This window comes from Orcinus orca, chromosome X, assembly GCF_937001465.1.
Source record: "Orcinus orca chromosome X, mOrcOrc1.1, whole genome shotgun sequence".
NCBI lineage: Eukaryota > Metazoa > Chordata > Mammalia > Artiodactyla > Delphinidae > Orcinus > Orcinus orca.
Genome location: NC_064580.1, coordinates 114,735,047 through 114,762,482, shown reverse-complemented (window position 1 = coordinate 114,762,482; position 27,436 = coordinate 114,735,047). Strand labels below are relative to the sequence as shown.

At 43.5% G+C, this 27,436-nt stretch overlaps 1 protein-coding gene across 3 annotated transcripts in view; it reads left to right on the top strand.

Moving 5' to 3' along the window:
• HS6ST2 (heparan sulfate 6-O-sulfotransferase 2) overlaps positions 1-27,436 on the top strand; it is a 289,496-nt gene that overhangs the window by 229,406 nt on the left and 32,654 nt on the right. For 2 of the 3 annotated variants that reach the window (XM_033416106.2, XM_049704962.1), the window contains one exon: positions 19,420-19,506. The exons of the other annotated variant lie outside the window; for it this stretch is intronic. In XM_033416106.2, coding sequence (XP_033271997.1) covers positions 19,420-19,506 — 87 coding nt within the window. The remainder of the gene's footprint in view (positions 1-19,419; positions 19,507-27,436) is intronic. 3 annotated transcript variants of the gene reach the window in all.

The window sequence follows — 27,436 nt, the reverse complement described above, 5'->3', positions numbered from 1 at the left end:
GTGGCGTTTTAAATGATAGTGTGTTGTACATGGGATCTCTTTTCTGAAATGGAGTTTGAATGCTTTTTTTTTTTTTTAAAAAGGGACTGAGGAAGGTTTTACTTTATGTTCCTGTCATTATTATTTGTTTTTGGCTGCATTGGGTCTTTGTTGCTGTGTGCGGGCTTTCTCTAGTTTCGGTGAGCAGGGGCTACTCTTTGTTGCAGTGCGCGGGCTTCTCATTGCAGTGGCTTCTCTTGTTGTGGAGCACGGGCTCTTAGGTGCACAGGCTTCAGTAGTTGTGGCACGCAGGCTCAGTAGTTGTGGCTCACGGGCTCTAGAGCGCAGGCTCAGTAGTTATGGCGCACGGGCTTAGTTGCTCCACGGCATGTGGGATCTTCCCGGACCAGGGCTCGAACCCATGTCCCCTGCATTGGCAGGCAGATTCTTAACCACTGCGCCACCAGGGAAGTCCCTGTTCCTGTCATTTCTAAAAAGATTTGTGAATAAAAACATCAAAACGTTCTGTGTGTGAGTAACACTACCACAGAATTGGAATGGACTTAAGATCCAGTGGGCAGTTCTGGGAGACACGTCAGTGGAAGATCCTAGGTCAGGAATAAATACTGATAATGGATTTCCAGATACTGCTCTTGAGTTCTAAAAACACGGTGAAAAGGAACTGTGGTTACTAAAAAAAAAAAAAAAAAATGGAAGAAAGAAAGAAGGTGAAGGCAAGAGGCTGAGAAAGGGAGAAGGGAAGAGGTGAGGAGAAACCTCTGTATGAGATTGGAACTTACAAAAATTATGTCTCTTTTTCTCCAAACTCATACATTCACTGAGGTAAACTGCTGCTATTTGAACATAAAGCACCTGAATCTCTCTGAGCTTTCTACTTAGAAGTTAGTACCTTGGGAAACTGAAGACTCTTTTAATGTCCTAGGGAAGTTGCTGATGTGGGTTTTATATTCAGAGGTCGGCAAATTACAGCCTCGAAGCCAATTCAGTTCATTGCAGGTTTTTTTTGTTTCTGTTTTGTTTTGTTTTTGCATGGCCTGTGAGCTAAGTATGGTTTTTATTTCAAATGTTTTTTTTAATTAAGAAAAATATTTTGTGACACTTCACAATGATATGAAATTCACATTTCAAAGTCTGTAAAGAAAGTTTTGTTGGAATGTAGCCACATATTTGTTTACGTGTTGCCTGTGTCTGCTTTTTTGTTGCAGCACCAAAGTTTGCAAATCCAAAAATATTTACTATCTGGTCCTTTACAGAAAACGTTTGTCAACTCCTGCTTTAAATAGAAGTAGCTTCCTGATCTGAAAGAGTTAAATAACTTTCTCTGAGCCCCAGCTCTTAACCAGAGGGGAGTTTAGACCCTGGGACACTCTGGTTCAATAGAACTTAATTCAGTGACTTACACTGTTAACCACCATACTTTTAGAATCAAATTAGAAAAATGGAATCTTGTGCTGACCGTCTAACTATAAATTGTATTCTGTAGAGGTACGTGAGATGTTTAAATTTTCTAAAATGTAATATTAAATATCCTAATAATCCCAGATGAGATTAAGCGGAAATTTTATCATTTGCCCTTTGTAATGACCTGCTTCATATAACCACCAGCAAGCAATCTGGGGTCTGCCGGCCACTTGAGGACACATTTGGTATTGATTAACTGTAGCTTAAGCCTGAATGGTTAAGTCAGCACTTTGACTTAAAAAAAGGTGTAGATTCTAATACCTCTAATAGCAACAGTTTTTAGGTTGTTGGGACAGGCAGTTGTTTGTACTGATTTCTGGCTATTACTCGTCTATTTGTTGTGGCATCTCCCATCAAAATGCCATACAAAGCTGGGCTTTCCAAGGGCGCTTTTGAATAATGGGATTCAAGCAGGAATTTAAATACTCACCTAAAGCTTCTTCCTGGATCTCGTCGCTAAGGATGAGGGAAGGTTGATCCTGGCTTGGGACAGAGGCTCAGGAAATAAGTGAAGGAGCTGAGGATCGGCCCTGGAAGGTCAGGAAGGCACATTTTACACCTTGAGACATTCAACCTATGAATCATTTCTCATGCAGTTTAAAGACATATTTTGCATTGACTAGCTGTCATTTAAGCCCATACAGTTAAGGCAGTTTTCTGCTTTCTGCCTCTTTCCCAAGCAACTGTATTAGCTGCAGCTTAGAGCTAAGAGAAAAGGATGGATTCTGTGCCTAGTTGAGATTATTCTCCTAGCTGAGAGGGTCAACGGCCTTTCAGCTTCACATTTCCATCACTGCCTCTTTGAACTAGATTATTGTGAGTACTGTACTTTGTAATTTTCCCATTAGTTTCTATGTTTCTACTCAATAGTTTCATGCAATTATGACCTTACATTTCCAATTACATTTTATCTTGGAGATCTTGCCATTTTTCATGGGTTTCTAGAGCTCTCTTGTTTTTTGACTCTTGTGAAGTCTAGGAGAAAGGTTTCCCCCCGGCCCCATCCCCTGGCTTTTATACTCTGCTAAAGTCATCAGAAGCAGCTTGAATTTGTATTTCAGAAGTCTTCTCTGTAATCAAAACAAAGCTATCCTCTGATGGGTCTGGTTACTCGACTGAAGATTTGTACGAGGATTCTCGGAAATGTCGAATTATCGGTGCCCTCTGTCTGGGCAGGTTACAACCAATTTTCATTGTAGTTTCTTGTATGATCACCGGTTTACATTTCAAATGTTTCAGCTGAATACTCTAGATGCTGTTGTTTAGTTGATAACCTTGAACAATTTCCAGTTGGCCCTTCCTTATCCCAAAGGGGTGTCACTTACGATGAAATTCATTCAGAGAAGTATTGATCCCTCAGCCATCACACGCCATTTATTCTCCCCCTCCCCCAACAAAGGGTGCCCTTCATGGGCCCAGAATATGCTCATATTGCCTCTAGGTACGATTGTTCATTCAGCAAGGGCCTTCATTAAGCCAAGAAGCGCTATGAGGTCATGAGGCTTGCTTTACAAACATAGCAGAACTTATCCATCCAAATGAGCCCTGGCTCCCTGGCTCTCCTTTTCATCATCCTGCTTCGTCCGTGGAGAAAGTAATAAGTTGGAGGGTTCATCCAAACCCCTCCTCCCCTCCCCTACTGCTGAGATCCCCAAGGGACCTGTCCTCAGCTTCTATTCCAGATGACCCACAAGGAGAGCTGACACGTAGATAGAGGGCATCCAGGCAGCTGGGCAAAGAAGTCCAAGACTGGCAGAGAAAGGAAAAGCCTGAATATAGTGGGCACAGGAGAGGACTTCTATTAGTGTATAAAGGTTGCACAAAACCAGACTATTATGAACTAATTATTCTTTTATTGCTCCTAAATGTACCATGACCGAGCTGCAAGGGGCAAGGAAGAGGGCTCATTTGAGCGTCCTGGAATTTAATATTACAACTCAGTAATTTCTTTGAGAGTCGAGAGCACATAATATTTTTGGATCACTCGAGCTTTGCCTGTAGCAGGTGGTAAGTGGGTTGTTGTTGAAACAATAGTAGAGGACAGCTGTGAACTTGTACAGTAAGGCCTCGACTGCTATAACAAGTATAAAATCAGAATCATCGGCACATATTAATTATAAAATAATTAAATTGTTGTCATCTGACATCTCCCGTTTATCACCATCATTAGTCTGTGAAGTCAGGTAGTGAGATTGTCTTGTTTTACCCCATGTTTCATCTGCGTGAACCGAGGCATACCAATCAATTGAGGGACTTGTGTGATGGCTTAGAACAAGGACCCCAATTTTCCATCTGTCCACGTGGTGCTCTTCTCAACAGTCTGGGTGAAATCAGGGGCTAGCATCCCTCACGGTCACTATTTACAAAAGTCTAATTAATACCTCTCCCTCCCTAATGAGATACTTTTCCTGACTCCAGAGCCATGCAAGTGACGTCAGAATGCCAAAGTGAATTACTGGGCTTGTGTCAACCCAGGCAGGGATGAAAAATTACCCCAGTGAACTTAATCCAGGAGCAATCAAAGGGCCAAAGTTTTAATTAGTGAGAGCTGTGATTTACATTCTCATTCAGCATCCTGAAACTCTGCATTAGTCTTCAAACTCCTGCACTTCCCTGGTGTTGTCTGACACTGGTTAGGATAGTTAATGTGCTTTTAAATAACGTTATGTTTAATGGACCTTTGAAGGCACTGACATACGAATCTATTTCCTTACGCATCAGCAGAACTATTTCCATTAGAGAAGTCAGTGAAAGATCACATGTTGGGAGGAGCTACAAAAAGGGGGGCATTTCAGCTTGGTACCTGGGCCTTTCATCTTTACGCACTAAGAAAACTCTCAAAAACGTATCCAGGACTACTGATACTAGGATTTATTTCTAATCAAAAGGAGAATGAAGCCAAAGCACAACCGTGAATAAAAGAATGGAACAGATTTGTTTTTAACAACCATAGCAGGATTAATAGATGGAAAAGGGTGCCGATTTCTTCAATATAATCAAGCTTTCCATGTAGCTGCATTGGTTACTACGTTCGACAGCTGTAGCATGTTCTCTTGACTCTGCCCACTGAAGGAGACATCTTTGTCCTTTGAGCTTGCATTAGGTTTTTGGAATCAGTCAAATGTCATCAGAAGGTAATTATGATGTACTAACTGGATGATCAAGCTGGGTTCTATGGTTAGGGCCAAAAGTGAGGTGTGACCACACAGTCGTGAATGATATTTCTCATATATTTCATAAATGTCTGTGAAGATAGTTCCCAGAGAAGAGCCCTAGAAACGTTGTGAATGCCGGCAGCATCCTTGGAATCTGTATACAGCCTCTTCAGGTGACAACTTTAAGAGGACCAGCATTCACTGGGTATAATATAGGCCCTGGATTCTTGCTAAAGATCTGTTTCAAGACTTTGTCACGCTGCCTACCTTGACTACTTATTTGCCAAGTAACTCTGAGCCTGGTTTTCCTTCCAGCAATCTGGATGGAGCTAGCATCTTTCATGAGTGTAAATTTACAAAAGTCTAATTAATACCTCTTACTTCCTAATGAGTTACTCCTTTTGACTTCATTGACCAGCAGGGCCAAATATGTGATGTCAGAATTCCCTAAGTGAATTACTGAGCTTGTGAAAACCTGGGCTGGAATGAAAAATCACCCCAGTGTATTTAATCCAGGAACAATTAAAAGGCCAGAGAATTAATTAATGTGGGTTTTAATTTGTTAAGGTCTTGAAAGAGGGAGCCTTTTTGTTTGGCCTGGTGCCTTTTTGTGTCTTCTTTGATTAAACGGGAGTATGCCTTGGGGAAAAGTATCTATTTCCTTACTCTTCCTAGGTAAGCTATGAGCAAGAAAGAAAAAAGTGGTCTCCGAGCCTGCAAAGAGCATCAGATCACTAGATTTGCAATTCAGGTGATGAGCCAGTGCCCTGCCTTGAGGAACTGATAGGAGGCATAGAAGGAGAATTGCCAATAGAAGGAGGAGATAATGATAAAAGAGTTTGACAGGAGAGCAGTGCCCCAGGGGTCCCGAACAAAGAATTAGAAAGAAGTCCAAGGGAAACTGGGAGAAGAAAACCATGGAAAGCCCCAAGCCCACTGACATAAGACGACTCAGTGGGATCTATCCTTTCTGCAGTCCAATGAGCGTGTGGTTTGGGGAACCATTGGTCTAGGGCCCATGTTCAAATGCATGCCTCTAGGTTTTCCACCCTGTCCCCCAGTAGCTGCTTAGATCACCAGGAAGGCTGCACCTACACCACATTATCTTAGCTGCCTGCAGGTTGCTGCCACTAGCTTACCTTCTAACAAGATATCCTCAGCTGCTAAACATGGATGAATTTTATAGTCTGGAAATTATACTGCACTCAACTTCACTCTTTAAAAATATTTTTATTGGTGTATAGTTGATATAAAATGTTGTGTTAGTTTCTGCTGTACAGCAGAGTGAATCAGTTATACATAGACATATATCCACTCTTTTTTATATTCTTTTCCCATATGGGTCATTACAGAGTACTGAGTAGAGTTCCCTGTGCTATACAGGAGGTCCCTATTAGTTATCTATTTTATATGTAGTAGCTCAAGTCGACTTTTTAAAAAGTCTATATAAGATACTGTCCTATGGAGAATGCTTCTGTATTTCCAGAAAAATCTGTGCTTCTTAGACTCAGCACCAGGAATAAGTTTGACTCTCCTGACAAAAGGATGCCCTTCCTTTTTATCTCAAGTTGAAAACACTGTTATCCAACTTGTTTCCCTTATGGCCTTCGTTGCTAGGAAACTCAGAGCTAACTCTAGCCGTCAATTTCAGTAATCCTGCTGCCTAAGATTTTGAGAACGAGTCTCTCTCCCTTTTAAAACTATGTTTATTGATCTTGTTTTTTCCCAGGGTCGCATTATAGGTGTACCTTGGGATAAGCTACCTTTAATTTGGGATAGTGGTAGGTTATAAATTACAAAAAATTATTGCTGTGACCTAGCCTGTGATGGTCTAACACCAACCTGCATTCTCCCTGGCCCATGCTACTATCCCTGACCTTGTGCTCCTTGGAATAAACTGTGTTTCCATTAGTCACAGCCCCTATTTCCACAATAGATTTGATGCTTTTCCCCTATATATTGATACATCTTTCATCGTAATTTCTAGATGCCTCCAAATATCAGAAAAAGTGGGAAGGGAGTGCATAGAGCAGCGTTCACCGCCCTGTTTTTTTCTTATCTCTGGAGCCAGTTGTATAAAACTGCCAAGAAGGAAATTTCCACTTAAGCCGGAACCTTTCAGCACGGGGATCACTGACCTGTGGCAGTTACTGATGCTAGGATTGCGGCTGTTGGTGCTCTACTTGACTTTCAGTTTGTGGCCATCACTTGACAGAATTAAAAATTGACTCTGATCCGTCTGCTCGTTTGTTGAAGGGCACAGTGTGTTCCAGAAGAGATGCTGTCTAGGAAAACAAAGATTCTGTACCGTGCCCAGAAACCAAAATTAGATGGGTCGGGACCCAGGCCTGCAAGCTGTTGACTCCCTGGAGTTCATGGTCTTGCATGGGCCATGGATAACCTTTCTCTAGAACCATGGGCAGTTGGACAATGTGCCTTGACAAGGTCTGGCTGAGTTTTGACATTCTGGCAAGCAGGTGGTAAAGGCCATGTCCCCCTTAATTTAAACAACAGTCCTACCCAGGCCTACAAGAAATGAGTAGAGCAAGAGCTCCTGAAGGAAATTCAAAGAAAAAAACAGCAAACCTTTTTGAGAGTAAGAGGGTCACACTTTCCCTCTGGGGTTTCAGCTCCCTCTTGAGTTTCTGGAACTTTAACACTGAACGGTCCTCCCATAAGCCCCAGATAAGCTGAGAATATCAAAGGTAACCTTAATAAATCACACTGAGAAGACAAAAGGAAAACACAATTAGCATTGAGTAGACAGGAGTCACAAAATCCATAATTCTGAGAATCCCAGGAGAAGCATTGAACAGCTTTAGGAAGCACATTTCTTTTGCCCCTGAGCCATTATACCCATTTTATGCATCTATCTGGGTGCCTTTCCTCCCAATTCTGGGTTTCCCTGAGATAAATACCACCTTGTTTTCCTTTAAGTGTCAACTCTTGCTTTCCCTGGTTGGATCTTTTGTGCTGCTTCCAGGGTCCCCCCACCCCTTCCAGGGCATGATGATTAACTGCCATTCTTGAACCCTGGTGAAGGTTCCAGCCCTTCAGAGCTTAAGTTATCTGCCTATCTCACAGGCAGTCATTCTTTTTCTTTTTGTAAAATAAATTTATTTATTTATTTTTTGGCTGCATTAGGTCTCCGTTGCTGCGAGCGGTCTTTCTCTAGTTGCAGCGAGCGGGGGCTACTCTTTGTTGCGGTGTGCAGGCTTCTCATTGTGGTGGCTTCTCTTGTTGTGGAGCACGGGCTCTAGGGTGCGTGGGTTTCAGTAGTTGTGGCACGTGGGCTCAGTAGTTGTGGTGCACGCGCTTCGTTGCTCCGTGGCATGTGGGATCTTCCCAGACCAGGACTCGAACCCGTGTCCCCTGTGTTGGCAGGCGGATTCTTAACCACTGTGCCACCAAGGAAGTCCCGAGAATCATTCTTTACAACCCGTCGCTGGGGTGTTCTGACCCATCTATCCCCCATTGAGAGGGATCTGGTAGTGGCTTACTATGGTTTAACATTCATGGCGTTCCTTCGTAGACAGCGTCAATAACAGAGTGAAGACAGTCATTTCCTCACAAAGGCTGAGGGAGTTAAGGAAGAGGGGAGGATCTTCTTATAGTAGGATCTGCTCCCAGTCAGTAAGGAGGACATTTTTCATGAGGACTTTGTTCTTTACTTCATTTAGACTTTTGCAGTAATAAGCTTCATTTGTGCCTTTCACGTTTTTATCACTGTAGTTTTCTACCTCTCCACTTATCCATTTTCCCTAAGGCAAGAAGTGCTCCCAGACAGGGAGATCTTGCATTGTGATTTCAGTGTTTGCTATAGAGAAATCTATGGACACCCAGTTTGTACAGGTTTAAAGAACTTGTTGATAGGAGGTTGATTGTTTAGTAGCTGGGGACAACTAGAGGGCCGTTATTTCAAAGCACAGAACCTATCTTGCAAAGAGGTGACAGAGATGATATCAGGACTCTCAGGAAGCCCAGGCCTGCCCAAGTGCAAAACAATTGGGTCTTGGCACGTGGCTGACTTGAATTCTGATTATTCCAGAGCCAAGATTTTCTTGAAGTTTCAAAACCAAGGGGGGAGCAGTAAGGCCCCTTTCTGATTTTGTACATAATAGAGGAAGCACACAACAGGAACAATAATGAAAAGCAGACTAGTTCTTTCTTTGGGAGATTATAGTCATATTTGCATAAACTTTAGTACAGTTGCTTCATCTAGTTTAGGCACTAAAACAGTTTCTTGTTTTATTGACCTATGTTTCAATAAATAAGGCCAGACTGAAAAAAATATGTCTGAAGCCTATGATTATGGATTTGTTTGGCACAAGATGCTTCCTTCAGCATACGTCAGATCATCTTTTCCAGGAATTGATGAGAACAGGTTGCATGTGATCAAGAAGGCTCATTCTCTATCAAATACTCTTGGCATTATAAGGGACAGCATGACTGATGAAATACCACAGCTAATCAGAAAAGTGCACTAGGAGAAAGCAAGATGGAGCAGTTGGAACCCCAAGACACAAAACTGTCTTACAATCAGCAAATGAGTCTCTTCTGATTGCAACATTCCTGCTTCCAGATCCAGTTTCTCCTTTGGCCTGCATGAGCCCACTTTCTCCATTCTAGCTTGTCATTAATCTTCCTCCCAGGCTCTTCTTTTCTCATTCTACAGACTCTCCCTGTATAATCTCTTCTACTCTAAGATTTTCAACTGCCACCAATATGCTGAAGACTCCCAAGTCTCTGGAGACCATTCTTCAGCTGAGGTATGTGTAGCTGCTTTGCCTCCACATATCCAGTTGTCAATTTGTGTCCCACAGGCACAGAAAACTCAACATAACCCAAGACTGAACCTCTCATTTCCTTCCACATACCCTCCGCCCTCCCAAAGGCTTCCCCCCCGCCTTCTTGTACTACTTATGTTGGCAAATGGAGCCGCAGTTCATTCATGTTACCTCATCTTTGGTCCCAAGCCTTCCTGCCTTGTTCTGTATTCTGTAGGGGCTCTGGCCAGGTTTGCTAGGTGCCAGCCAAGTTGTATCATTAACTCAATGTCCATGCTTGGATACCTCCCTTGGGTCCATCCATTCTCCTCTCTGAACCCTACTTTCTTGTCTCTAAGGAGCCTTCTAGCTCCATATTTCTGAGTCTTTCCATTGCCTGAGGTGGGGTATATTCAATAAAGAGCCTTAATCTTTGGCTTAGCTAAGTGCTCTGTGTTAGACTAGACTGTTATTAAAAACTCATATTCGTGGAAAGAGGTATATTGTTATAAATTATACAAAGCCTAGTATTTAACAGTGATTAATGGGTGCTGGAGAACAAGATTTGTTTCCATGAATTTTCAGTATTTTAATCTCCCATGAACATACACAGTAGAAGAATGCTCAGATTTCCAAATTGGAACACAACAGAAAAGCTGATTATTGGGTTTCACTCGGAAAAGAAAATTAGAAGTTGCCTATACACATCATAGAACAGATAATATTTGCAAAGGAGCCCCTACTTAGAAACAACATGCAGTCAAACAAATGTGTGATCCCTGAATGAGTGATGCTTGAGCACTTTGGAAATGGAAATATTTTTGAGCCTTAACTGTCCCTCTCAATATAAATGAAGAGAAACCTTTAAAAACCTTTGCTTTAGAGGCACAGAGCTGTTAAGAGGCATACTGGAGCAGAGTTGAGAGAACTTTTCTTTCCTAAATACACCAGAAAGCATTTTCAACACCTTGTTGACATGGCCCTTCTATTTTATTTCTAAGGAGCCAGCTGCACTTTTATTTTTATTTATTTATTTATTATTATTTTATTTTATTTTTGGCTGCGTTGGGTCTTCGCTGCTGCACGCGGGATTTCTCTAGTTGCAGCGAGCGGGGGCTACTCTTTGTTGTGGTGCGCAGGCTTCTCATCACGGTGGCTTCTCTTGTTGCGGAGCATGGGCTCTAGGTGCACAGGCTTCAGTAGTTGTGGCATGTGGGCTCAGGAGTTGTGGCTTGCAGGCTGTAGAGCGCAGGCTCAGTAGTTGTGGCGCACGGGCTTCGTTGCTCCGTGGCGTGTGGGATCTTCCTGGACCAGGGCTCGAACCCATGTCCCCTGCATTGGCAGGCGGATTCTTAACCACTGTACCACCAGGGAAGCCCCCAGCTGCACTTTTAAATCTAGAATATATTCACCCCCTCAGAAAGCACTTAAGATGTGGAGTTCAGCCACAAGAATGTATTTGAATGCTCCTGGCTTTGGACACTAACGTGTAACTAGAGAATTGGTGCCCTGAAGCCCCAGTGTTAAGATCAGAGGCCTTGGTTAGGCAGGACCAACCCTGCCTCCATCACCCAACCTGTCCAAGATCATCCAGCTATTACAAAGATAGGGTATGACCCCAGGTCTGCCTGATGCCAGCGCCCATGCTCTTTCTACAACTTTAGAGTTGCCTTCGGTTCGTTTGGCAATGCCAGTCTCCAAAGTTGCTGATTCCCACTGGTTTTATCCTACTTGACTTTCATATCAGTGGGCATTGGAGCTCAGTAGTGGCACTGTGATAGGCTATCACCTTTGTAGGCCTACGGTGTGGTCTGATATGTCATTTGAACAAAAACCCAAAGGCACATGACTCTGTTACCAGACCTCTAACTTAATCTGTGTTAGTCTGTTCAATTCAAAAAACATATGTCAGAAGCCACATTTATTAGGATGCTTAGCAGTCAACAGATATTGAAAACCTTCTATATGACAGATGTCATAAGAAACTTTATGAACAGATAGGAACACAATTTACCCTTGTCCTCAAAGAACTTAATATATAATGTGCAGGCAGAGTGGACATTCTTGAGAATCCCATAAGAACATAGTAGAAAGTAAAAACAAAGTAATTATTCACCAGAGAAAAGGAAATGAATAAATGATCAGTTCCTGCCCCCGCCCTCAGCGACGCCCTTGGTTCACGTCATTCTGAAGTAGAAAGTCAGAATCGCACTTCCAAGGAAATGGACAGACTTTTCGTTTTCCCTCTGTGTGCTAATTCCTGCCACAGCAATTGGCCTCTTTGGCTTTTCCTAAAAGTTCACTGAGACTTTTCTGGCCTCCTCTGGGGACTCCTTAATGCATAATGTTCACCAACTAGGCTCCAGTTGTGAATTTTTAATTATGCCAGATCATTTTCAGTAAATAGAACTTCAAGCTCAATTAATGCTGTCGGATCCAATTTTGGTCTCACCTGCTCTGAGCTCCACTCTGTGGTGTTTGCAGTAATTTCCACTTCCTCAGGAAAGAGGAGCTTCTCCAGAGATGGATGTTGGCGGCCCTTGGCGTCTGCCTTTTCCTGACTCAGTAGCAGTATGGGGGGGATATTTCATCCAGAAGATTCTAATCGTGTTGCCTGGAAAGCAGGGGCAATGGATACGGCAGACTGTGATCCCTCAGTGGCCGCTAAGTGTGGCTGTCTCATGCTTCTTGTGAGGCAGTGGTTCTCCCCACTTGATCTTAGCAGAAAGGCGGAGAAGCGATGAGGCAGTGGCTCTCAAAGGCCAGCAACGTCAGCATCGCCGGGAACTTGGTAGAAGTGTAAATTCTCAGGCCCGCTTCCTAGAGCTGCTGAATCAGAGACTGTGGGTAGGACCCAGCTATCTGGGTTTTACAAGTTCTCCAGGTTATTCTCATGTCTAAGTCTATGAGCCACTGTTGGCAGATAAGTGTTTCAAACTAAGGATAGGCATAATTCGTTCTGTTTTCTGAAAATTCTCATAACCCAGGTTTCATTTTCTGATTTCTGATTTTTTTTGATTTCTGATTTTTAACACAAATCATAAATTTCATCATAGTAATTCAGCTTTACCTTTGCCTTCCCTGATTCCCCTAAGCATAGGTGGTTGCCGTCTGGTTTATTTCCCTAGTATCTTTTCACACTTGCTTTGTCCCATTTGGTACAAGGTGTTGTTTTGTATCTGTCAATGTGCTTGCCTCCTGCACCAGCCTTTGGGCCGCCTGAGGGCAGGAACCTTGTCCCACTCGTCAGTATATCCCAGGGCCCAACAGGATGAAGGGCACACAGAAAACACACAGTAAACGTTTTTGAGTGAATATATTATTTAATGTTTTATAAGTTTCAAAACTTTGATGTGGCCTTAAGAAGTAGGACTCGCAGAAGAGGAAACTGAGACCCAGAGAAGTTAGGTGATTCGGTGGGTCGATTACAGATCGAGAGCTTGAGGCCAAAGCTTGCCTCGATTTGGGAAAGGTAATGGCCACAGGTCCTTAAACATTGCCCTCCTGAACTCAGCTCAACTCAGGAAGCCTGAGGTACTTTGGCTCTTCAAGGGCAAAGCCCTTGATTTGCTCCCAGGCAGGCTGCCCCATCCCCAACCGTGATGTTACTAGTTGTGTCATCCTTGTACCATTAGGAATGCTAAGAGAGGGTGACTGAGGATGCCAGTTCGTAAGGCACAGTGCAAAGGCTGAGAACAGGAAAAGGGAAGGGAATAATGCCAAAAAATAGGAGTGGATTTTAGCACGATCGATGGGAGGTATAGTCTCTCATACGTGGTTAGTCCTTGGGAAAAGGGAGCAAAGAGGAAGGGACATGAGCTGCAAGTGAAGCCGAAGTCTAAAGCTCAGTTTTGCTTCTCTGCCAGGCTGCCCTCCTTACACTGAGGTGACAGCAGCCTGGGATGTACTTTGCGAGGTGTCGTTGGGAAATGGGTTGACGGTGATTGCCACCCACCACTCCCCTTGGTGTCCAGCTCGCCTTGTGACCTGTAAGCAATCTGGCTGGGCTAAGAGGATGGGGAGAAGCAGCCTATGGGCACAGACCCATAGCAGCCTATGGACCGAAAAAGGCTTGAGGCCTGTACTTTCCCTCAGTAACTTTAGCATTGAACCCTATACGAGTAAGTGAACTGGCTCAGGCTCTTTTCCTTGAGCCCCTGGGTTGTAAGACTTTGGAACCCACTTGTAAATCATCACAAACTGGAGTGGAAGAAAGCGGGTTCCAGTACAGGCTGTCCCCCGCCCCAAACATCCGCTCGTTAATCACAATGGATTGCTGTCCCATCAGGCTTTGCGGCTTATCTCACAGCTTTGACTCCCACTTGGGAGCGATGACTGTACATCTGACCCTGTCTCTTTCTTCTTGAGCTGCTGTGCCATCTCTCTAATTGCCTGCTGGACACTGTCCATCAACACCCCAACTCGATATGCTCCTGGCCAAATCCATCATCTTCCCCTCTAGTCCAGATCCCCCTCTCAACGAATCTGTCTCTTTCACTGGCACCTCTGTTTTCCCAGTCATTCAGCTTCCAAACCTTCTCAGCAGCCTCATGTAGACTTTATTCTCATTCTCCAGATGGAGTCAGTTCTCAAGTTCAGTCATTTCCTTTTGCTATGCCGTGCGTGGTTTCCTTCTTTCCACCCGTGTAACAACTATTCTGGTCCAGGTTCCCGTCATATTTCAGGTCTCAATCACCCTAAACCATCCAATACCAGAACTATGATTTTTTTTTTTTTTTGCTTCTCAATCCCCTATCTGATGGAGGAACCCAGGGCTAGATGTGAATGCAATAGTGGTGAGACACAGTTCCAGTGGCCTCTGATAGTCTGTAGCCAACATCCAAGCTCTTGGTAAAGACTTAAGTGAATAGCCAGCCGAAATGAGAAAATAATATCATTTAGGAACTGATCATGTTCTTTCCTGATGCCAGTGAGGCATTCAGGGATGTGACCGCCTTCCCTGGGCAGAAACAGCATGTGCCAAGAGGTGAAGAGAGCAAAAGGGCAACAATAATCAATAAGCTTATTGCTCCAGTCCCCAGTGCCCCTGTGGTGAGTTGTTAGAGTGAAAAATTAATGGAAGGGGAGAGGCCAAGATAATGCGAGCGTCCCAGCTGCCTTTTCCAGGAGCTCTGCAATTACAAAGTAATTGTGTGCTTCTGTGTGAATGGTCTACCTGATCAGCTGAGTGCCCTCTGCTTTAGAGAGGAGAATCCTAAGACAGAAGGAAGTCACATGCCTCCCTGGCAGCCAGGATTAGAACTCAAGATTCCTGAGTAAATGCTTTGAATGCCTGAGGTTGTTTCTGAGAGACTGTAGCCACAATGGGCTTCACAGCAATAAAGATGTGCATTTTCTCTTGTCTAAAAACCCTCAGTCATTGCCCACAGTTAAACAAAGGGAACCTAGGGGAGGAAGCTAAAGGAAAGCACAGCTTAGTGAACTGAACTTTCTTTGCTTGATGGTTAATAGAAATCATAGATCATGGGAAGAGGATGCTTAAAGAGACATGGACTCGACTTTAGACACTTCGGGTAGAAGAAAATGAAAAAGTTTGGAACCAAGAAAGAAAACCACTCAGGACATAACCTAGCAAGACAGAAAAATGAAATGAAGAATCCTCACCAGCTCTAATTAAAGGAAATCAATATTTGAAGAGCTGTCTTGCTCAGTAACAGGACAAGGGCAAAAATACTTCAGCAACGTGAGCCTCTTAGAAAATAGAAAAGCAGGCTTTCATGGGGAAGCAATCATGATTTAAAAGGCTTCAAAAGACAACCACTCGGTGGGTTGATATGTTGTAGAGGGCACTCAAGCACCTTTTGGGAAGGAGATAGATGAGCTTCTATGCCTGCTAGACTCTATATTTGTAAAGCATATTTCCTTATCCTGGGAGCTCTAAGAAGCCAAAGGTCATTTCTAGGGAGCAAAGAGTAGCTACCGTTTCCCCAGAGAGACTTGAAGTAAACCCTTAACAATAGCTTGGGTTTCATCTCTGTTACCACTTACAAGAACACACACTGGGAAAACACTAAAAGCCATACAAATGCAACAGACTTTCTGTTGTTATTCGCGGCGCTAGCCAACCATCCGAGCAAGTCCTTTCTAAGCTCACCTCTTTGTGATCCACGTGATGATCAACCATCAGTAACTGGAATCCAGTTTTCCCAGACCGTTCTTCCTTAGGCGTGGAAAATATGGGACGTGTGTGTCACCACTTCCTTCTCTCCCACCGGTGCCAGACATTGATACAGTTGGCACTCCTTTTCCACTGAGCCGAAATGCAGCTTTTTCATTTATTTGCTCAACAAATATTTTTTGGAGCGCCCTCTTAAGAGCTAGTTGGAGAGATGGATAAGCAGTAAAATAGGAACAACACTACAGGCACCCCATGCTAAGTGCCAAATAAAAGATACGTAGACGATGAGTATTATAGCCCAACTCTCTCTTCCGAAATACAATTTCAAATTCCTAGGGCCCTGAAAATTAATTTAAAAAAATTCAGTGCTCTTTTAGTTAGAGCAACACAACTATTTCTCATGGGTCTGAGACGAATTAATTCCAAAAAGAGCTTACGAAGTAGTACCGGAAATGCAGAAGTTTCTGTATGCTACCCATCAAGAAAGTGAGTCGAGGGTGTTTGAAACTGCTAGGTTCTTCTCCCTCAAGTACCTCTCTGACCTAAGAGAAAAATCCAGATTGGAGTGGATCTGATTGCCATTTGGGGTTAAGTGCCCTGGATGCCATTTCAGCATCAAATTATTCAATCAGAAACACTTTGAAAATGCTGAAGAGTTGGGTTAGTCACAGTTTTCCCACCTGGATACAATGTGCATAATACTGCAGGATTTTATTTTTCACTTTTCTGGTGTTGGAGACATTTGTGGAGCCGATGGAAAATGGTTTACGATACATGTTGATGGACAGCCGACCAAACAGACAGAGCGAGTGCTGGCATTCATTAAATTTTCCTATCAGGAACCCACCTGGAATTGTATCCATAGGTCTTTGATGAGGCTGGCTTGGGAGGGAGAGAGGAAAGAATCTTACCCCAGGAAAAAGATAGCTACTCCTAAGGAGTGGGAGAAGCCTGGATCCATGCCCCCTGGGATTTCAGGCCATAGCTTTTAATATCCCAAAGAGGAGATGAAAGTCAAAAGGGCTGACAAGTCGTCTAGAGACAGACAAAATAATGACAACTGGGGTGCGCCTGTTTCAGATGTGTAAGTTGGAAACTAGCTCTAATTCCAGGCAGCCCCCCCAATCTCATATACCCCCAAGTTATCATCCAGGTATCCCAAAAGCAGGCAGGGCTTATTCCTGTAAGTCCCTGGGATTGCCACATGCTTCTTTCAGTGGTCAGCATCCTCGGCAGCATCTTAATCTTTGGATCATTGACCCATGTTTTTTCAGATCTCTGAGGCTCCCAGACAGTCTGCAGTTGCAAGATTTTCTCTTTCTCTCTCGTGGAGCACTTCTGGAAAACTTGGGGTCTCTCTTTCTCAAAGTTTCAGAATCATAGCATCTTGTCCAGACTTACGTACTCAGCCTGGAACTTTGAGGGGGAGCTCTTTTCCCTCAGTGTTAGGCCAACCTTTCTATACAACAGTTCCTTAGTACATCTACAGAATTAAACTCCTAGGATCCAAGCCTGCCGCCATTCTGCTGGCCACTCCCCCACTTTCAGATACCTTTTGCCACTGTCAGTGGATCTGCTATTGGCACGGAACAAACATTTTGAGTTACTTGATTACTTTCACCTCCAGTCTTGGTGCCGTACCTTCCGTCTGTGATTCTTCTCTGAGCAAGTTTTGTGTTTATTCCACTCAGATCTGCCCTTAAAGGATTTGGCACTTGGTCAGAGGGGGTCCTTATTTCGATCACTTAAAGGAAGACTGCTCCAGGACCACCACCTCCTCCCACCTCCAAAGCAGCTGTTAATAAGGTCGCCACGGCCAGCTGACAGCTTTCCCAGATGTCCTGCGGTGCCCTGCATTGAGCTTAAAGAGGGTCACTTGTCATGCAGATTTTAAAGACCCTTGGCTCGCAAGGCACAGACTTGGGAATACAGCAGTGGGAATGGGTGTCTTTTATTCAAAAGAACGTGGATGCCTGAACTTAGTGACTCGGGAGACAGGGTGTTGAGTGACCACCTACTATTCTGAACCTAGCAGCCTGCAAGATCAAAAGATCCCTTGTTTCAGAAGGCTTCCATCAAAGTTTCCCACTGCCTCCAGTTTGAGTGAGGGGGTGGGAGGAGGAAGGCTCAGTGGCCAGTGAGCTGAATGTGGAAGTGAGGGAATTGAGACTCGCTTGAATTTTGCAACACACAGCGTATTTCATCCTCTGCATGAGACTGCAGCAGCCTTCTGGAAGAGACACTTATGAATTCTTCTGAGTTCTAGTCTTTTGTCCAGTTATCACTTCGTTTCTGAGGGGGGTTCTGAATGAGGATGCTAGCTGCTATGGTCCCAGGGATGGTTAAGGAGTTCTTTGCCAGGAAGTCAGCGTGGATGGGCAGGGGCAGTGCTGCATGAGTTCTTCAGCACTTCGTCTCAGCGGGCTTCTGACATCTCCTGGGGGACAGACTGTGCGCCTACTCTCTCCAGAGCCACCCACCCCAGCAGAAGGATTGGCGCTCACCTTGGTGACTCCCACTTCAAAGGAGTGCTTTGGAGCCCTCCTGGACACTGAATCCTACCTGCTGGAACTTTCGCTATCTGTCTGATTAGCCCTGTGCTCACACACATCTGTATTGCCTTGGCAATCGCCAGGAACCCATGATTATCTCTTGTTCCAGTCACATCCACGTAGCCACTTAAAGCTGATGGATGTGAGACAGAATACCTTTTGTGACCCACCCTCTCACCCTACCTCACCCCACATCTAAATACAGCTACTTGCAGGCATCTATTTCTGAGGTACTTAAAAGATTCATAAATATCTGGAAAGCTCTTTGACATTCTCTGAGACAATATTCTGTGCCTTTGGAAGGCTCTATTATACTCATTGAAAGCCAAGATATGCATTTTTCTTCTTTACCTTCACTTTTTGTAAAAGGTTATGCTGACGTAGATGTTAGTAACAAAAAAAAATTCTTTCTGATGAAATCAGGATAAATAATTCCACACATCATCAAGCGGGGGAAAAGGCTTTGAACTGGTTTCCATGGAAATCTGGAGATGAAGTAAAGTAATAATTTCAAGGCAGAGCAGCTGAATTGAAGATAATGGTAAAAATAGTTTGATAAAGAAAATAGAATAAAGTAATCAAGAAGCCTCCAATCAATTATTCCTTTTTGTTTACCTTCAAGTGATTAATTTGTCTGCGTTTATTAACCTGAAGAGATTAAGCAGACCTTCCTAGTGATTTATTTCGTAATTGTTTCCAAGGTTTGACATAAGCTGTGGAGTTATTGAAGGTGCAGATCTAAATTCAATTACTCATGAAGCAGGTGGTGCTTCACCTGAAAGAATATCTGAATTCACGGCCTTCCCATGTTAACATTATGAGTGAAAATTATTAATTTATCTGATAGTATCTCCCAAAGACTTTTAGAAGTCATTTGGCATCCACATACTTCACAACAAGTCAGCAGCTTCAGAACTGAACTTGAAGTACAGAGAACCCAGAGACAGGAAATAAAGGATTTTAGGTTAAAGACTAGTTAATATTTTTGGCCAGAGCCTCTCTTGAGGCCTGGGCTGTGGCACTGTCATTAATGGCATCCACCAGCTCAAGCTCTGAATGCCAAAAGAATAGCTTTCTTTGAACTTGACCAATGGTTCCCACTCTCTGTACCTTTGAAGGACAGCACTGGATAAGATCACGCTTTATTTTGACAGGCGAGAGAGACAGAGAGACACATGCACGCACACACACGCGCACACACACACACACGGGGGGGCGTGGGGGGAGAAGAGAGATTAAGATATTGAAAGAGAGACGCCTTGAAAGTCTTTAAATGAAATAACTAATTTCTTTTTGTCTCTGTGGTCATTGTTGTATATATTTTTCTATTCTTTCTGTGGGTATAGTAAGGATAGACGGGGTTCTCCAAACACTAATCCAGGCGCCAACTCTCCGTCATCCACAAAGGCCCGGAACACATCTAAGAACGGGAAGTAAGTGAAAAGTGCCCCTGTGCATCCAACATAGCTGTCACCAAGCCATGTACTGTCCTCATTTTGTCATTCATTCATATTCATTCAAAGATTTGCAGAATGCCTTCTGTGTGCTTTGCTTTGGGCTAGTCACTGGGGAATTTAAATGAGTAAGGCATGTGTCAGGAATATTGGGTGCATGAAGAACTAAAGAAGGGGGAGGAGAGGGAGGGGGAAGTCAAGAGATGGCTTTGGGAAGATAGCTTTTAGGGCTGATTGTGATGGGTAAAGACTTATAGCAATGCAAGATTTGGGCTATGAGTCTCAAAAGTTGAAGAAAGAAGAAGCAGCGGCACTGATCAATTGTTTTATGATTTGCAAAATCCATGAAAATTTGTCTTTGATCCATACACTAAGATTTGGGGTGGATTTAGAAGAATCTAGAAAGCCATTCCATAACTATCCTGGTTTAATTACATTTGCATTGTAACCATGTCACTGATGTACATGATATGTGTATTCTTTTCCTAGCGACTAACCTGTACCATGACCTAACCCCAAACTGTCTTTTTGTTATTGCCAAAAACTTGTATTGGCTGAATATTTGTGATGTTAGATTTACCTCTTTGGGCTGATTCCAGAAAGCAACATTGGCCGACCTCTCCCTTTGGATTCAGCAGAGAATGGCAGTCTGAAACAGTGTGATCCCATGCAGATGGCATACCTCCAATTAGGCGCTCCCCCTTTGAAGTGGCTTCAGCCCTTTGGTGAATGACTCGGGTCCTCTTGTAAGCCCTCTGTCTCAGGGCTGTGGGGCATTGTGACGGGCAAAAATACATCCCCAAAGGAGAACCCAGCCTGCATCTAGGAGAAGATGAAAGATGCCTTCATCATGCTAAAAGCTCTAATCTAGCAGTAAGATATATCACTACAAGAGCATGGCTTTGCCATGAAAGGTGAATTTGTAACGGTCATATATTTTATGTATTCAGCATTGGACCATAAATGCTGCACTTTGAATATGATCTTATTTTCAACTCCCAAAGTGAAAGAGCTATTGGCTCCCTTTTTTTTCTCCCTTCTCCTCCTGAATACCATTTCAGGTTTGCATATAAAGTTGAATGTGGGCTATCTTGGAGAATATCAAAAGCAGTGGTGAAGACAGAAGACGAAATCTCAGAGCAGTGAGAACTCGTTTCAGTTATTTATTGCTGAGCACCACAATCAAAATGCTGAATAAATTATGAAGGAAGGGAATTGATACACACATTCCCAAGCAGCTGAATGTTTCCAAATTAGTCCCAATTCATCATCAGCATGCGCCCGCGGTTAACAGAGATAGCCTTGGAGAATCGCTTTGAACTCCATGCTTGCAGAAACGGCAGGCCCTGGTCTGGGTATCTTGTACACACCTGTCCTGCTGACAACTGCAGGGCACAGTCTCCGTTTATTAGACCCTCATGTATAATTAAGGATGTTTGTGATTGCTGTTGCACTTTGAAAGGAGCATTGTTTTGTTTCTTTTGGCTTTGCGGGAACCCAGACTCTTACCTTGTGAATGAAGAGTCCCCGTGGAGCAGTCGGTAGAATTGGAGTTCAGATGACATAAAGAACGCATAGCTAATACCATACCCGGCTTGTTAACAGTAGGAGGCCTGCATAAATACATTCTTAAGTAGATAAACATGATCTTATATCCCACTTGCTGGATTTGGACACCTCCCAAACTTCTGCCGTGGTGAGGGCCTCCCTTCCCGCACGTTCTGAGCTAGGTGTCTTTTATCTGCCATGCACGTGACTCACAGATTGTGCTGGTTCTTTACAATTTTTCTTTCTTTTCGGGGATTATTAATGAAGATTAAAAAGTTCTCCAATAGCCAGTATTCTCTTCAAGGATATGTTTCAGGTTCCCTTTCTCTTATCTCCCATCAGTTGGCGGGAAGTTGTTGGGTTTTTTTTTTTTAACTCTTTTCTGCACATTTTCTCCTCAGGATATTTTTGTCAACAGCAGCAGTACTGACCTTCCATGAATATGGTGAGACTATCCGGGGGGGCATTTTCCCACACTCTCTAGAACAGTGTCTATCAACGTTTAGGCACGTGTGTTGTTATAGTTCAGAGACAGTGGTTACTTCTGGGTTTGGGAGTGTGTGTGGGGAGGCAGGGAGCTAGGTGGGCCTCTGCTCCCTGGGGTTTTCCCCGTGGTGCCTTTCACAGTGGACAGCATCCAGGGTGGGTGCTGTCCTACTGGGTTTTCTCATGTTATTTGACCTCATGACAGGGGGATAGCAGTTTTTAAGAATTCCTCTGTTATTTTGAGGCCAGATACAGGCTGGGAGACAGAAGGCGTCTTCTCTTCTTCTCTGGAAAGAAACTGGCCTCCTCTGTTTTCGAAGACAAGTCAAGCTGCCTCAAATATACCTCATGACTAAAAATAGTAACAACTAGTATGTGTTGAGTGAGTGCTATGGGCCAACCTCTGTCCCCGAGCGCTTGATACAATTCGTGTCATTAATTCTCACCCACCAAAAGCTCAGGAAGTAGGCACTATTATTATTTCCATTTGATACACGAGGAAATTGAGGCTTGGAGAGGATATTGTGTGCCTACGTGGGGTCTCCCAATGAACAATTTTGGTAAAGCCCTTCTTTAGCACCAATAATAGTAATAACAATCAGTAAAATCTATCGAGCTTTGACTTTGTGCCCTCGTGCTAGATAGACCCTGGGCCACAGAGACAAATGCAAGATACGATAGGTGCCCTCAAGGAACTCAGTCTTCAGAGGACAGAGGATGGCGACATGGCGTTTACAGTGAGGCAGTCACGGGGCGCTGTTGGTGGGGAAGACGTCATGTGGGGATATCAACGAAGGCTTCTGAGAAGTGACCCTTGAACCCATTCATTTTCTCCACTTACCCCTCAGGAGGCAAGGCCAGGTCAGAAGAGGAAAAGGCAAATTAGTCACTAAGACAGACAGAGTCCTTTAATGTTGATAAAAAAACAAGTTAAAGTTGTGGATGAGGTCAAAGCTAACACTGAATGGCCAATTCTGTCTTTTTTTCCAACTTCAATCCATTTGGGGCCAACTGCCATGCAGCGTAGCATGCCGAGTAGCTTAAGAAACCTACAGTGTGAAAGTTGTGTCATTCTGCTTGCTCCATTTTATTGCCTGGATCTGAAGCTGGGTACCAGCCCTCTGTTTCAGGGAGGAACAGATGGAATGGGATATGTCTGAGCAGCAGAGCCAGACTACCCTGGCAGTGACTTTCAGGGAGGTGCATGCAGTTTCTTCTATGTTAACAGTGAGCCAAATTGACAGGACAGGGAAAAAAAGCAGTGCAGAGCCATACCACTGAGATCAGGAAGCATAGGTTTGGCAGAGGTTAATCAGAGACCAGCCAGACCAGGCCACCATATTTGATTTGGTTCCCTTCGATAATGTGAATCTGTTATTCTGTCTGACACATCAAGCCACAGTCAATCCTTTTGCTGATCCATTGGGTTATTCCCAGCAAGCACTTAAACTGTCAAGACTGAGCATACATGGTAGCCACAAGGAGCCATTACAGATTTTCTTTTTGTACCTGAACATGTTCACACGTCACATGAGACCAACACTTTTGCTGACCTGTTAAGGACTCAAGAAGGGTCAGTCACTTTCCCAGAGTCACGCGTCTAGTTCATAGCAGAGGTCAGCCTAGAATCCTGGTTTTCTAATACCTGTCCTGTGCTCTTTCTACGGCAATGTGTGCTGCAGTTCTGCTCCCAGATAGCAAGACACTTTGGCCAATTGCACCACACAAGGCTTGGAGCCTGGTCTCGGGACGTCCAGCTGAGTGCTGTGCCCTTTGTACGTTACCATACCTGTGTGGGTGGGTTCTGTTAGCCTCTGTGAAAATGGAGCCCTTGGGGAGAAATTGGAATCATTCCACTTAAAAAAAAATGTAGGGGTAGTGATGATGAAAGGAAACAGCATGTACTTTTCAAACACTTCACTTTTTCTTGAAAATAACATCATTTTGGTTGTGTTTGGACAGTTACCCTTTCTCAATATTACTGTTGAGCTATCTCGAGCCTTTAACACACCCCTTCATCAAGAAAGCGGTAAAGAGAACTCGTAGATCACTATAGCTGTTCTCCTTCAAACCAGACAACCAAGGCTGAGGGTGTGTGTGTGTGTGTGTGTGTGTGTATAACATTCAGAGGCATCAATTGAAAAATTAGATTGCAGGCAGTTGCAGATGAGGCTGGAAATGAATCAATCCTCTCAGCCTGAGGTGTTTTTCACATAGGCTCAGGCTATGGAAAGACAAAGACCAAGTTCAAATACTGGTGAAGGCCAGGAATATTGCAGGACCAGGGCAGAGCACCCAAGCACAGTGCCTGGTAGACGATACCATAAATGTTGAGTTCAGTTCCATAAATATTGGCTTAAATGAATTAAGCTGGGGAGGGGATGCTAAAATGGAGAAAAAGGAGTACAGAAGGAGGATATGAGATGGTCAAGTCAATTCTTACTCACTTTACACTTCTATCCAGAGCCGACCCTGGTAGCAGATGCCACAGGAAGACTGATTCCAAGCTGTTTTTGCCAAAATTGTCTCATAACGGACAGGCCTGTTTATCTTTTCAGCAGTCTCTAGATGAGCAGACTCAGGAGCACATAGCTTCATAAATCAACTAAACACACCAACAGTCCTTTGGTTTTGGTTGGCAGGACCCAAACGGAAAACTTTCCTGCTTTAGAGAGAAGAGGTGAAGTCTTGCTTGTTCTGTGTGGATTCAGTGTGGTGCCGTTTTATGTTCAGATTGAATTGTTTACATGTGCATCGCTGGAGTCCATGTCCTGTGTACTATGATCTCATGATTATGTCATTTCCTCTCATTGAGAGCCCTGTATTTCTTCTAAGACAGTAGGCTGTGACTACCACTAAAACCCCTAGTTTTGCCTCTGTGTATGAAAGAGAGAGAGAGAGAGAGAGTGTGTGTGTGTGTGTGTGTGTGTGTGTGTGTGTGTGTGTGTGTATTTTCACTTCACATTGGTGGTATGCTGTATGAGCATAGCAATCAAATGGTCAAGTACTGAACTTTTCAAATAAGCGCTGTAGTTTGATGTGATGATGATGTCAATAGTGCCTTAGTTTAGCTATTAGACTAAGTCTAATATCACAAAAGCTTGTGAAAAACCAAAGCCCCAAACACTCTCTCTCTCTCTCTCTCTCCTCTCTCTCTCTCCACGCCCTCCCTCCCTCCCCCTCCGTCTCTGCTGTTGCTCCTTTGTAGAAAAAAGCAAATGACAAAAACATAAGCCAATGTCAGAATGTATTCCTAAGAACAACTTGGAGTGGAGTGTGCCTGAGAATCAGTACGTTTATAGCCGAATTGCCTTTTCCCTCCAATATTCGCCAGCCAGGATAGTGCGAGACTTTTGGTCACAACAAAAATGTCAAATCTACCCCAGAAAGTATACTCATTAATTAGGCAGGAAAGTAACATAAGACATTTGAAAAGGACTTTTAATAACAAGGGGTAAATAACACATAGGCTTGGCATATTTTGAGGTTTCACCTAGTGCTAACCAACTGTAGATGGGGCTGTTCAAAGATCTCTTTAAATAAATTAATCATGCAGCCTTGTGTGTATTTGAAAGGACATCAGCTTTGGAGTCAGATAGACCTGGATGTGAATGCTGGCTCTATCACTGATTAGCTTAGTACCTACCTCATTGGGCTGTTGTGAGGATAAAATAAAATCCAAGTAAGGCTCTTCTAGTGCCTGGCACATGGCAAGTGCTTAATAAATGTCAACTAGTGATTATGCTTGCCTCTGCTGCCAACATACTGCAGCTGGGGACAGTGTGACCTGGCCAGCATGATCCTGACCAAGTCAGAGCTCTGGTTATCTGCTTTGCCAGCTCCAGAAATGGGGAAGCAGACGCCCCAGCACCACTGGCAATACATAAATAATGCCCACAGATTGAGACAAGAAATTACTGGAAGATCCAGGAAGAAACAGTCCAGTTATGGAAATATTCCCTAGGGGGTACACGTGCATCTCTGTGATGGTTAGGATGTAGAGTATACTCACTAACATCATAAATCCCCCTAAATATCTGACTGTCCGTGCTGACCCTGGTTCTCCAGCTTAGTCAAGAAGGGTGTTGTGCTAATGGAGCCTTAGGAGGCAGGTGTCATTCTTCTCCCTTCTCACCTGCTGCACAAAATCACAGACGCAACATGCTGCTCTCTAGAGCAGGGGTCCTCAAAAACTCCTTTCTCCTTTGTGACATACATGGTTGAGAACTCTCATTGGCATTGCTCCAGGGGACCTCAGGGTTACGTCCACTTGCCAGGTGCTGGCTGGAATTCTACTCCTCTCTCACTTGAGAAGGCCTAGGAATGCAAAGAAGAGGGATGTTAAGTAGGATTCCTCCGTTTTCCTCTGAGTAACACATCTCTCTCCGTCTCTGTCTCCCTATTGCAGTCCGTGTCTCTCTCCGTCTAGAACTCCCTCTCTTTCTCCCTTCCTCCTTCCTTTCCTCCCTCCTCCCCCATCCAACTATCTATCAATGCTCCATCTTGCCTTTATACCCCAATATTTTTAGCTTTCAGCCTAGCTCTTTCTGAGCTGAAGGAATTACTAAAGGCTTTTTTTACTAGAGGCTAAATCAATGGCATCTTCTAATGCCTCCAGGCCAAACATGTTGTTTTTCAGACAAATAACCAGTGAAACATGGCCCACTATGGTTTGCAGTACTAAGAGAGTATGGGGGGACTTCCCTGGTGACGCAGTTGTTAAGAATCCGCCTGCCAATGTAGGGGACACGGGTTCGATCTCTGGTCCGGGAAGATCCCACATGCCGCGGAGCAACTAAGCCCATGCACCACAACTACTGAGCCTGCTCTCTAGAGAGCCCGCGAGCCACGACTACTGAGCCTGCGTGCCACAACTACTGAAGCCTGTGTGCCTAGAGCCCATGCTCTGGAACAAGACAAGCCACCACAATGAGAAGCCCACGCACCTCAAGGAAGAGTAGCCCCTGCTCGCCACCACTAGAGAAAGCCCACGCGCAGCAATGAAGACACGACGCAGCCAAAAATAAATAGATAAATTAATTAATTTTTAAAAAAGAGGATGGAAACACAGGGCAAAACTATTGTGCTATCCAGATAATTACTATGAATCCAACACTGACTAAAAATCTGGAGTGTAGAAGCATTTAAATGTAGAGTAGAAATTTTTAATTTGTTGAAATCCAGTTTATCATTTTTTTTCTTTTCTGGATTATGCTTTTGGTAGCTTATCTAAGAAGTCTTTCCCTAACCCAAAGTTGCAAAGGTTTTCACCTATGTTTTCTTCTAGATGTTTTGTAGTTTTGTTTTTACATTTAGGGCAGTTTTCCAATTTGAGTTAAGTTTTGCATATAGTGCAGGGTAGAGATCAGAGTTTTGTTTTGTTTCACATATGGATATCTAGTTGTTCCAGTACCATTTCTTAAGGAAAATATCTTTTCTCCATTGAACTACCTTAGCACATTTGTTGAAAATCAAAAATCAATTTTATATATATATATATATTTCTAGATTCTTAATTGGTCAATATTTTATCCCTATGCCAGTTCTGCACTGTCTTGGTTACTCTAGCTTTATAATAAGTTTTGAAATCAGATGGTGTGAGTCTCCCAACTTCATTCTTCCTTTTCAAAGTTGTTTTGGATATTCTAGGTCCTTTGAATTTCCATATGCATTTTAGAATCAGCCTGTAAATTTCCAGAAAAAGAAAAAAAAACTGCTGGGATTTTGGCAGGGATTGTGTTGAATCTATATATCAAATTTGGGAAAAACTGACATCTTAACAACACTCAGTCTTAAAAGCTATGAAGACAGTGTATCTTTCAATTTACTGAGATCTTTAATTTCACTTAGCAGTGTTTTGTAGCTTTCAGTGTAC